Here is a 12,021-nt window from a genome sequence, read left to right as displayed (position 1 = left end):
AGAGAGTGTGTGTGTGGCCAGAAAGCATTGCTAGGGCCGGAGGAAGAAGGATCAACACGGACGATGGCTGGTTATTCTGCAGTAGTTGTCGTGTTCCCCAGCGCATCCCCAAACGCCGGAGAGATAACGATCCATCGAGGCTCCGTTTCCAATGGTTTTAGCCAACTCCACAACTGATGAGATCATCCTCCTTCCGTTAAATTAGAAAAGAACAAAAAGAGTCAAGAGTCTAAAGCTCCGAGAAAACTTGTGAAGAATTAATTTTCCAGAGAACTGAGACAAGGGACTTGACCTGAATCCAATCCCACCGTCGCTCGCTTTGTGCTGCATGCCACTAGACTAACAACAACATAGCTTCAACACCGCATGCAGATGATGATACTAATTAAATCCAATTAGCAGGGGTATCGAGGTCTACGTATGCCCTCGGGTTTATCTTCTGGCTATCTATACCAGCCTGTGTTGGTGTTTCAAACAAAGTGCCTGGAGCCTGAGAAAAGGTAAGCCATATGTACAATCCAGACACTGACACTCCAGCTATATCCATCCCTGTTATCGACCTTGTTATATCATTGCCAATTCCATTTGTCGTCGTCGGATATCCGTGCTGCTTATTTTAGATGCAAAATTGTCAACGTCACCAGGAGCCACCTCCCCGGAATGCAGCACGTCCACCTCAAACACCACCATCTGCTTGAACCCTCGCTTTTTACGCTCCTGGTTAACGGCAGCTCCTCCCGAGCGAGTTTCCTTGGACACGACCAAGGCGCTAATGCTTTCTTCGGTGATAGTCGGGCCAAATGCGTCTGATATCTGCACAAGTCTCAGGGTAATCCCGGGCCGAATCTTCATCACCATTACCTTGCCATTGGGCCCCGGGTCATTGATATATTCGACATGTGGTGTGCTCGCCTCAGGGGGTCCAAAATCCATAATCGACCGCAGGAAGTCTATTGTACTCCGACATCGCTTCTCCCAGCTCTCCAGATATTGAGGATACTTTTTATTCTTCAGCATTTCATCCCCCGTCACTCCGATCGAGAAGAGTCGCTCTTTGTCTGCATTACCGGTCCCGAGTGGCTGCAAGACCAATGCCGTCGCCGTAAGTAAGAGCTTATGTCCGATATGGAAATGATCGAAGGTGCCTGCTACAATAGCTGAGTAATGTGTGACGGGCTCGACAGGTTCCCCGGGGGCCAGGAAGGATTCCGATGGAGTCCAAGGGCGTACTCCAGGAACTGGTTGTAGGGTGTCGCTATTGGGGTCTTTGCTCGGGTCATGAAAGCTACTGAAGGCCGCGGCTAGATCCTGACCGGCCGGGGTATCTGGGAAATAAATTTTATTCCACAGGCGTTTAGAGTTGGCCAGTGTTTGCAAGTCAAGGATGGGCCCATTCTGCGTGACTGGGGCCGACTCTCCGGATTTGGATGTTGCACTGTGAACGGAGTCGAAATCTAGCAAGACCACCCTCGAATCGATCCCACCCGGAGCCTCCATATCAATATTTCTCTCCATGCATACTACCCCAATCAGTGTGTAGATATGCTCTAGAGCGCGCTGAAGACTTGTGAAGGCTTTTGCGGGCGGTTGACATGCTGGAGACCGCAGACCAGAAAGCGAAAGAGCTACGTGTAGATATGCGACGCGATGGGTACCATTGACGACCTGTGATAATTCGGTGCAAACGGCAGACAAAATCGGCTGGTATACTGCCTTAAACTGAACGGAGGAAGCGCATGGTGGAGGTGGGAGAAGGAGCAAGGCCGAAGGCGGGGATTGGGAGGCCATCGCGGGCGGGGAATGTATGGAGGAGAGAGGGGAAAGCTTGCGCGACGACGGAACTATACGAACGAGTCGGTTAGAGTGAAGAAAGCGGAGGAGAGGGGAACATGGATAAAGAATGAGAGGCCCTAGAACAAGGCAACGAAGAAAAGAGAAGAAGAAAGGGAGAAGGAAACAGCGGATGGATAAAGACCTAAAGGACAATAAAAAAGCAACCGAGGATGACAGTATACAGAGGGAGTACAGAGTACTAGTACTAGTTACTATTGGTGCGAAGTAGCAGCTGGTGTAATTTACTGTACTATACTGTACTATACTGTAATGGACTGTACTGTACCACCAAAAGAATACTTCCTGGGGACTGGATGAGTCAGCAGCATCCATGATCACAGGAAAACTAGTAAAAAGATGACTGCGGACTACAAACGACTGCAATATTGTGATTCTCTCCTCCTCTCCTCCTCTTGCCCCCCCCAACGAAGCTCTTCCTGTCTTCCTTCCATTCTTTATCAACACCATTCGTTGTTGTTTAGAGCCCCTTAGAACTGCCCCGAGTCCCAAGATGTTTTACTAAGTCCACCCCGAGTCCTTCCTTTGGCATGATCCGGACCCCGCTCCCTCATCCTGTAGCTGGAGCTCCTACGACCTTTACGCTTTCTGCCCGCCCTAAGAGGAGCCCCCCCTCCGTCCCCCGGAATTATTAAGTTTCCACAGGCCATCACCAACCCAGCGCCTGACATCGAGGATCGTTCAGGGCAAGGTTGCGCTTGTGTGGATTCTACTGCACAGCAGTAGACCTGCGCTTACCTTCTTGCGACATCGTTCCTCCCCCGTCCCCCTCCTTCCCTTCCACAGCTGACGACAATATGTCAAACCCCGCGCAACCATACGATTCTCGACGGGCAACTATCTATAGCCGTCAACCGGAGGAGCTTCATATTCCGTCGGGAGGCTTGAATACAGGCAGCCTGCCGCGACCATCGGCTTCGCACGAATACCCTACAAGCCCGGATAGTCACGTTCCATCTATCAACATTCATCCGTCGAGCTCTCAGCCCAATCAGTATGGAAGTGGGAATGGTGGTGTAGGTGGAGCTCTTCCGGGCGCCCTGCAGCCAGGAAATGCCAACCGCCCACCTGCAGTGTCGGTGAATACCGCCCCCTCCGTCCTCCCTACCCTCCCTCAGTTGTCGACACAGCTGCAACAGCAACCCCAGCAACCCCAGCAACAACCTCCGTCGAGCACCCCTCGTTCCAACATGGCCAATTCCCAAGCGCACTCCCGTTCAAGCCCTGTTGGCTTTGAACAGAAATATAAACCGCCTGGGTCCTCCCCAGGAGCTGCATATCCTCCAACTCCGCAAGGGGCCAAATATTCTCCTCTTGGATTGGCGGATATTCGCCCATCCGGAGACCTATTGAATGACCCCATCATAAGTCAGAGTACATTGCCATTCAATGGGACGGAAAATCAGGTACCGACCAATAGCAATTATATTACTCCCTGGCCCATATATGCCGTGGATTGGTGTAAATGGCCGATTTCCGGGAACTCGGGCTCTTTCGGCGGCAAAATCGCGCTGGGAAGCTATTTGGAGGACCATCACAACTATGTGAGGAGTTATGATTTTACCTCTTATTTGAAAATCCGTTCTAATTTCTGACCGGAGTAGATACAAATCATCGATACACACATGGCCCAACCAGACCCTGATACCCCCGATGCCGCCGCTGGGGAGGTGAAGCTGGAATACGTAAAGACCGCAGAGGCCACTCATTCCTACCCCGTTACGCGTATTCTTTGGGAGCCACCATCCTCCCAGAAACAATCTACGGACCTTCTAGCAACCTCCGGAGATCATCTCCGACTCTGGTCCCTACCAAGCTCGCAGCCTATACAAACTTCCAACTCCATCACACGATCGGCAAACCAGGGGGTTATGCCCACGGCGAAACTCTCGCCATTGGCGTTGCTTTCCAACTCCAAGTCGCCCGAGCACACTGCTCCTATCACTTCCCTGGACTGGAACACAATTTCCCCGAGTTTGATTATCACTTCCAGCATCGACACTACGTGCACGATCTGGGATATCCCTACCCTAACTGCCAAAACTCAACTGATTGCACACGACAAGGAAGTGTACGACGTTCGATTTTGCGCGAATAGCGTCGATGTATTCGTCAGCTGTGGTGCTGATGGTAGTGTGCGCATGTTTGACCTGCGCAGCCTGGAGCATAGCACAATTATCTATGAACCAACGGAGAAAAATGAGAAATGTATGCTTATCCATATGGCTGCATGTCAAATGCTGACCCGTAATTCTCTAGTGATGAGCCCCGGCAACGGCAGTCCCTCCACACCAGCAACTATATGGCCTCCGCCCCTTCTGCGGATTGCGGGTAAGCCCAGCCATAAGAATACACCTCTCTAAAATACGGAAACTGACAACTCCTAGCATCACCTCACGACTCCCACCTCTTGGCAACATTCTCCCAAGATTCCAACATTGTCCGAGTTCTCGACGTGCGCCAGCCTGGTCAAGCGCTCCTTGAACTCAAAGGTCACTCAGCTTCCCTGAATTGTGTGGAGTGGTCCCCCAATCGACGTGGTGTTCTTGCTTCCGGTGCCGACGACTGCTTTGTCCTACTATGGGACCTCATCAACCAGCACAATGCCACTCCTGTCCCGCCAGTCGTCCACAACCCTGGTGCACCATCCACAACCACGGAACGTGGCCCTGCAGCCGCCTGGAAATGTGATTATGAGGTCTCCAACATCAGCTGGTCTCCGCAAGGAGGTAACACAAATTCTGGACATCCGCGCGATTGGCTAGGAGTCTGCGGAGGACGAGGGGTTTGGGGAGTCGCTTTATGAGAAAAAAAAAAGTCTTTATCCTATCCTATCCTATCTATGTATTAGATACATATCAAATTCCCCACGCCCTTTTTTTTTTTCTCTCTATCTCCCTTTTCTACATCCCTCCCATCAAGTCTTCTTCCTTCTGCTCTTTTGGTTTCGTTTCGATTTGCGTCAGATCATTTCCGAAGTTCCTTTTTGAGTACATTATACTCACATTGCCCTTTTTTTTTTTTTTTTTTTCCCTGCATCGCCTTTTCCCTTGCTCTTGATTTTTACATAAAGTTGGGGCCGGGAAAGAGTTGGTATCACCCAATTATGTACTGAGAGCGTTGTTGGGTCGTCATCTGGTCTGGGTACGGTACGGTACGAGTATACGAATGAATGAATTATTGAAGAACATTTGGACCTCGAGATAGTTGGAACTCTTCCACTTTCCAATTCAGAGGAATACCTATATATACTATAGAATTCCACACACTGATGCTATGCCGGGTAGGTAGAACAGGCTGAATAAAATGATTCAACAATGACGGGAAAAAAAAAAAAAAAAGAAAAAAAGAAAAACCACTACGCCCGCTAAATGCCAGTATGCATCCGTGACGCCAGGGGGAAAGTCAACCAGGAAAATAGTGGTAATAAAAGGAAAGCGGGAAGAGAAGATGACGATAGAGGGATATTTAAAACTGAGAAGAAAAGAAAAGAAAAGAAAAGAAAAGAGGCAAAGGTCAAGGCGATTAATAAACATGCGAGCTTGGACCGGGTCGTAGATTTTCGCGCGGAGTCGTCTTAGCCACGACGACGACGACGACTTTACTCTCGACCCATTTCGCAAAGTCCACGCTGGGAATGTCAACCATACGCCAGAATAGATCACCCGCCCAGAGGGAAACCGCAAGGCAGATGAGCCAACCGATGAAAAACCCAAAACAGGATTGGAAGTCCGTCTCCTTGCCAGTGATTTTCCAGATACTGGGCATGAGAGAGTATCCCAGGGAGTGGAGGATGGGGCCGTGGACGATATAGAACGCGAAGGAAATGCGGCCCAAATACTGCGACACCGGGTTGATGAAGAGTTTTTGGATGTCCCTGGAGTGGTTGATGCTGTACACGATCATAACAGCGCCGAGGGTTTGCGGGAAGCGGTGGGGTTCGGGATAGGTCTTGGGGGTGATGGTCCAGGTCCACATGAAGAAGGGGGTAAACTTGTACCCGGTGTTAGGGGTGGAGCCTAGGTAGAGACCAAGAACAAAGAGCGCGATCCAGCGCTTGGGGCTACTTAGGCGGAAGGTTTGATGATATTGGAACGGGTTGTGGCGGCTCCAGGTGCGCCTCTCCTTCTCGCCTTCTTCCTCGCGTGGGCGGTCCCAAATCCCCTGGATGAGGTCGGCTTCGGCCATAAGCATGCCAGCGAGGAAAAGAACTACATCCCACCGACCCCAGCGCATGCAGAACCATACCAAGCCACTAACGACGGAAACGCGCGCCACGGACTTCAGGCGTGAGGTGGCCAGGATGGTCAGAAAAAGGACAATGGAGCTGCGGAACTCCACGGGGATAGTCCATAGATGAGGGTTGTAGTTGTTGTAGTAGAGACCCCAGTCGAAAGGGTTCATGAGGCGTACCACCGTAGCATACCAATCCCAAAACTGCTTGGAGAAAGATTTTGGCATAATCGGCGGGTGCTGTTCATTGGTACCCACAATAGTACGACCCTCGAACAGGACTTTTTGTGAATAGTTGTACACCCCCAGGCGGACGGCAATCAGGACCAGCAAGATGCCGACGATAGAAGGTAGATACAAACGAAGACCACGGCGGAAGGTGGAAGAGGCGAGGGTGGTGAAGGTATCTTCGAAGGACCGGCTGCGGATCGTCTTCAGAGGTTTGTAGGAAAGCACGTAGCCTGAGATTACGAAGAAGATGGCGACCATGATGTGTCCAGAGGTAAGGACGTGAATGATGGGTAGTTGGTAGAAGTAAAAGTTCTCATTGTTGAACCCCCACCCGAGCGCAACCCTCCAGGTGTAGGTGAAGAGAAAATGGAAGTTAAAGACGAGTAAACAAGCCCATCCTCGTAGACCGTCTAGTGCCGCGATTGCATGCAGTTTTGTTTGTGGTGTTGGTTGGCCCCCGACCAAGTGCTGCAAATAGCTCGGGGTGATGGCTATTGTTAGGTTAGTGAAAAATGTTTCCATATAGGTCTGCCAATGGTCGAAGAAGTGCTGAACAATTGGAAAAAGCTTGGATGGATCGGCTACTAGGTCGGACACTGACACGCTCCATGGAAGAAACGGGGGCTGGAATCGGCGATCCAGGCCTGATTCCAGATCATTTAAGGGAATGTTGTGGATGGCAGGAGATGACGGAGGTTCCTTATCGGCGACCATGGTATCGAAGTTGCGGTGCTCAGAGATGAAGCCAAATCTTTAATTCCTTGCGACAGGTGTCGAATGTGAGTGTGTGGTGTGGCCTTCCTCCCAATGTCTTCTCTGTGAAGGATGATGGCGTCAATGAGGTTGCAGCTAAAGTACCTCGTCAGGTTCAGAACCGGCAAGAGGAAAGCTGTTCGTCGAAATCACCGTAGAAGCGCTGTTGTATGTATTTAGTAGTATAGGTAAGGTAGTGACCGTAGAGCGCGCTGTATGTGTCGTGAGATGTTTAGTTATAGTTAGAGATACAGGCTTCGTCATCGGTGAGCGCATTGGATGGCGGCAAATTTAACCATGCTATTGAGAGAAAGGGTAAACGATTAGCACACATAATTAATCACATAGCACGAGGAAAGACTTAAGATGTATATACCTCAATTCACCACAGAACAAAAGGTAAGAGGAAGAAGGGACTGTGGAGGTTGAGGCCAAATGGCGACTTGTCGATCGAGTGAAACTTATTAAGATTGAGGAGACTCTCGTTTCACCAGCGGGTTGATCTTATCTAAGTTAATTAAGAGGGAACTTTTATCGGGAATTATTATTGAATTATTCCTCTGAATACACTTATGGTCAAGACTTGATTTGAATACGAAAATAAAGGATAATTTGGGAGAAATCCCCCTGTTGCTACATGAGGCTATGTTGAGGTCGGTGTTACTTCAATTTTGAGGAACAAGAGGGAACGACAAGCTGATCTGGACCTTGACAGTGGAGGAGAAGAGTTTAAAACAGAGTCATGTCCTCTTCTTCTTCTTCTTCTTCTTCTTCTTAGTAGGATCTCTTTATGTGATGTCTAAATGATGTTTTCACCTCTGGAGTGGAATATTTCCTTATTAGGAACACCCAGACTAACATAGTAGGCGGTCGGCAAAGCGGCACAACATAGAACGGGCAGAATATATATCACATGACCTGTTATATACCGCCTTTGGCAGAAAACACCTGAAAATTCAGGACGCCAAGGCAGATTTTTGATATTCTGTCGAGCTTGACTTGACTTCAACAACGCCCAATTCCCGGGGTTTTCTCTGTTTCTTCTCGGATTTGAGGCTGTTTCCCCTGGTCTGTAGATTCACAGAAACTAGGCCATCCCTCAGGTCGAAATGAGTATCCCTGTAGTCGTAGAATCTCCAAGCACTAACTAAGCTCTAGCCGGATGCTTGTGTAGTTGATATCCTATAAACTAGACTGGTCATTGTCACACCGATCTTAGTTTAGCATCAAGAGAGCCTTAGAGTAACTAAAGTGCAAAGAGAGTCATGTTCAGCCATCTCTCCCTCCATCCTCTCCATCTGCTTCGCATCGCATCCAAATTCCCGATGTATAGAAGAATCGCGCAGCTCCCGCCAATCAACCCTTCCCGAATCTGCCAACTTCAACCTCGTCAATTCTTTCTTTCCTTTTCTCCTCCTTATCATCAGCATCATCCCCATTTCCTACCTCCTTCCCTCTATTCCATCCCTAAATGTCTTCTTCTTCATCTTTCCCCCTTCCTCCTCCTCGTCCTTGGTAGGCATCAACTCCCCCGTCATCCGCTTTGGGGTGTTGTGGAAGGGGGTGTCTCGTGGTCAAATTAATTCGTTTCCTTCCAATTCATTCTTCCATCCCCGATCGTTCGATCATCATGGATTTGCGCACCATTATGAATAGCGATGCTGCGGCCTCTTCGCATCGCGCCCAATCCCCCTCAGCCCATCAGTCACCGTCGCAACAACTCGCCCGTAAAGCGTCCGATCCGGTTTATCCTGCACACGAGCAACACGCATCGCCGTCGTCCGCTACATATGCGTCAAACTATCCAGGTGGGCCATCGCAACAACCTCCGCCGCTCCAGCGCACCCACACATCTCCAGACCGGTCCTCATCCTACGGTTCGTTGCAGTCGCCCTATCAGTATCAAGCCTCATCATCGTTGAACGCGAGCGCACAATCCCAACGCGGCCAGAGCCCCCCGGCTCCCTATGGCTCCTCTACTTCGCGTGACTCCTTCGCGGCGCCAGCCGGCTATAATCATTCACAACAACAACAACAATCCCCGATCGCTCATCAGCGCTCTCAATCAATCCAGTCTGTCTTAACCACCCCCTACTCTTCCTCCTCTCACTCATTCCCTCCTAGAGAGAGCCCTTCCGCGGCCGCCCCCCAGCCATACCCACCGCAACAGTTCCCTCCTCCCGCACAAGGGTCGCTTCCAGGCACACCCCGGGCTTCTATTGCCGTCCCTTATCAGCATTCACCCCCGTCCTCCGCTCGTCCGCAGTCCTCCGGCCATGATTCTTTGTCCAATCGCGCGTCCAGCCCCTGGGTTGGACAAGATGCGCAGATACACATGTCCCCAACAGCAGTTCCCCGCGCGGCTCGTCACGGTTCAAGGCCACTCGATCAGACACCGCGCCAGAACTCGGTTGCGACCGAGAGGAGAGAATCGGATGAGAGTGTTAGCCCCAAGACGACATTTGCTCCGGGGTCCCGAAGACAGAGTACGGCAAGTTATAATGATCAATCTGCTCCATCGCAGCTAAATCACATTGAGAATGGCATTGCCGTAAAGAACACTCGCACCTCTACGCAAAATTCTCACCCCGGCCAACCAGCGACAACGTCGCAGACCAGCTCCCCTTCGACCCAGGGATTTGTTGCAAATGAGTCCCCCAAGGTGAAGCGAGAGCGTTCGCTACCGCCTAAGGCAAACTTTTCTCCGGAATCTAGCCTTATCAATTCGAGCCCCCAGGCCCCAAAACGGAAACGAAGGCGTTTCAACGAGCCGCCAATATATGCGCAACGATCAGTTCGCACTAAGGGGAAATGCCCCATGATTCCAAATCGGTTCCCACCTATCCCTAAGCACGTTAGAGACACTCCCCAAAACCCGTGGTTCACGCGCCAGCAGGTTTCCTTCCAGGCTGCTCCTCCCCCGGTAAAAGCCAAAACAGAGAGTCCATCTACAAATGGCCCACCAGCCGCTGCTACAACAACAACAACTACTACTGCTGCTGCTGCTGCTGCTACTACTACTACTACCGCCGCTGTCGCCGTGGCCGCTCCAGTGCAGCAACCTGGAACGGCACAGCTGAAGAGTCTTGGACCATGGGAGCCCTCCATCACTGGGTTTATCCCCCACGAGGAAGTCACCAAATTGGTTTGCGATTTCCTCTTTCAGCATGTGGTTCTCAGGAATGATGCCATGGCAGGTCCCGCAGGCTCATTATCCGCTGGTTCAGGCGCGATAATCGAGGTTGAAGCGAAGCTGGGCCACCTTGTGGATCTCGACCGGGGAGAGAGACTTAGCCTACCGATATTGACGGAAAGTGTTATCAGCAGAGACAATCCTCGGTTTCGAACCTCCTTTCAAAGCAACATGACTCAGGTACGCTGCATGTTTTTGATTTTTTTTTTTTTTTGATTTTCTAACGGCCTTTTCCGGTCATTACCACAGTCGATGATCAGGGGTTGCGTAATGATTTGAAGCTAATAGTTGAGTAGGCACAACATCGGGCAATGAACAACTTCCTCAACGAGGCTGTGAGAGCTTCTATGCCGCAAGCCAACCCGGGGAGAATACCCCTCTCATATGCTCATAAAAAAGAACGAGATACGTTCTACGAAGTATCTCCTTCTGAACTCCCACCTGTGATTCGACAAAACCTCAACCCCCGGCATAAGCCCAAAGTAAGGGTCACGGTTGACCAACGCACTGGCGAGGTTCTAGCTAAGATTGTGAAATGCCGAGTAGCCGATCTCGATGTTCATAGCCCTCGTACCTGTGTTGATTGGCGGGTAAGTGTTAACCTGGAAATGAATTACGATGGAGACCATCAACATCTCCCACTGGCGGAGACAGGTCGGGGTAGCAGCGATCGAAATAAGGACCGCATGAGCTATCGACACCTGGCATATCAGGTCGACCTGACTCAAGTCGCCAGGTCTGAGGTAAGTACTCATATCTATCTCTTACTATCGTAATGGAGTTTCCAGATCTAGCCCTAATGTCTTTTTTATATATATATATATATAACAGCCATCCGCGAAGGGGGAATTTGAGCACGAATTGGAAATCGAGGTGTCTGCCGCTGAAATCCGCCGTCAAGGGCAGCTTGCCATGGCCGGAGACCCGAAAAATCAGTACGAAGATCTCGTTAAAGGACTGGTGGACAATATTCGCGTATTGGCGCGAGCGGTTCCTCCCTAAATGACGTCCTTGAGATTCCATTCACGATTACACCTCATCCTGCATTACCGCCGCCGCTTTAGCCGGGCTAAAATAATGCTTACCTTTTCTTTTCTTCCTTCCACCTTTATATTTCTTTCTCACTTCGAGCCATCTTTGGCTCCACTCCCCCTCCCTTTTTGGATCATTATTTATGAATTAGAAAAGGAGTTTTTAATTGCAGGATGTGGTCGGCAAATTCCGACGAAGAAAGGAGACTGGGGACAGACTGCAAGGATGATATCTTCCTTTCGCATTTATGTTTTAATAACTATCTATTATTTACAACAACGTGCTACAAAAGAACACTAGAGATGAACGGACGCAGAGAACCCATGGGATATATTTTCTCCCCTTTCGCCCCTTCATTGCATTTTCTAGATATTCTCCCGTAAATCTGGATAAAACCAAATTGTTTCATCCCGTCTGGATGGTGTCCTTCCTTCCTACCTAGGTACGTAGCTACCTCCTCTGTACACAGATGTCTCCTACATCTTCGTGCAGTAGAGTAGTCAGTCAGTCCCCTTAAAGAAAGAAAGGGGATCGATCCTCCAGAACCTCCCTCATATCACCTCCTCCTTCTTCCCCCTCCCCCGAAAAACATTGTTAACGAGAAGTGAGGAGGAGATCGTTGTCAGATTGAAGCTCCGCAGGATAGGTATGTATGTATGTATGTATGTATGTATGTATGTATGTGCATAGGTTAAGTGATTCTGCTATGCTATGCCATGCTCCTCGCA

General features: G+C 50.0%; 4 protein-coding genes across 4 annotated transcripts; 2 read left to right on the top strand and 2 right to left on the bottom strand.

Annotated features, from left to right (window-relative positions):
• Positions 1-564: 564 nt before the first annotated feature.
• On the bottom strand, positions 565-1,788 carry P175DRAFT_0426501 (putative pantetheine-phosphate adenylyltransferase; the record flags this gene model as incomplete). The annotated part of the gene is made up of 1 exon (XM_040893176.1): positions 565-1,788. The coding sequence occupies one exon, from the start codon at positions 1,786-1,788 to the stop codon at positions 565-567; it is 1,224 nt and encodes a 407-aa protein (XP_040755477.1).
• A 431-nt stretch (positions 1,789-2,219) lies between these two features.
• On the top strand, positions 2,220-4,737 carry P175DRAFT_0520062 (WD repeat protein). The gene is made up of 3 exons (XM_040899138.1): positions 2,220-3,395; positions 3,456-4,182; positions 4,239-4,737. The coding sequence occupies exons 1-3, from the start codon at positions 2,649-2,651 to the stop codon at positions 4,655-4,657; spliced, it is 1,893 nt and encodes a 630-aa protein (XP_040755476.1). The 5' UTR covers positions 2,220-2,648; the 3' UTR covers positions 4,658-4,737.
• Positions 4,738-5,376: 639 nt separating this feature from the next.
• On the bottom strand, positions 5,377-7,029 carry P175DRAFT_0427736 (acyltransferase family protein; the record flags this gene model as incomplete). Its single annotated transcript, XM_040893263.1, has 1 exon — positions 5,377-7,029. The coding sequence occupies one exon, from the start codon at positions 7,027-7,029 to the stop codon at positions 5,377-5,379; it is 1,653 nt and encodes a 550-aa protein (XP_040755475.1).
• Positions 7,030-8,310: 1,281 nt separating this feature from the next.
• Positions 8,311-11,656, top strand: triA (putative mRNA capping nucleoside-triphosphatase). The gene is made up of 4 exons (XM_040896225.1): positions 8,311-9,141; positions 9,193-10,441; positions 10,558-11,004; positions 11,093-11,656. Exons 1-4 carry the CDS (start codon positions 8,699-8,701, stop codon positions 11,261-11,263), a joined length of 2,310 nt encoding a protein of 769 aa, XP_040755474.1. The 5' UTR covers positions 8,311-8,698; the 3' UTR covers positions 11,264-11,656.
• Positions 11,657-12,021: the final 365 nt, after the last annotated feature.

Source organism: Aspergillus ochraceoroseus, assembly GCF_002846915.1.
Source record: "Aspergillus ochraceoroseus IBT 24754 chromosome Unknown P175scaffold_1, whole genome shotgun sequence".
Taxonomy (NCBI): Eukaryota; Fungi; Ascomycota; class Eurotiomycetes; order Eurotiales; family Aspergillaceae; genus Aspergillus; species Aspergillus ochraceoroseus.
This window is presented reverse-complemented; position numbering and strand designations above follow the sequence as displayed.

Coding starts and splice junctions, on each gene's coding strand:
- P175DRAFT_0520062 (XM_040899138.1), top strand. CDS start 2,649: ATGTCAAACCCCGCGCAACCATACGATTCTCGACGGGCAACTATCTAT. Junction 3,396..3,455: donor TGGAGGACCATCACAACTAT/GTGAGGAGTTAT, acceptor TGACCGGAGTAG/ATACAAATCATCGATACACA. Junction 4,183..4,238: donor GCCCCTTCTGCGGATTGCGG/GTAAGCCCAGCC, acceptor GACAACTCCTAG/CATCACCTCACGACTCCCAC.
- triA (XM_040896225.1), top strand. CDS start 8,699: ATGGATTTGCGCACCATTATGAATAGCGATGCTGCGGCCTCTTCGCAT. Junction 9,142..9,192: donor CAGCGCTCTCAATCAATCCA/GTCTGTCTTAAC, acceptor ATTCCCTCCTAG/AGAGAGCCCTTCCGCGGCCG. Junction 11,005..11,092: donor CTCAAGTCGCCAGGTCTGAG/GTAAGTACTCAT, acceptor TATATATAACAG/CCATCCGCGAAGGGGGAATT.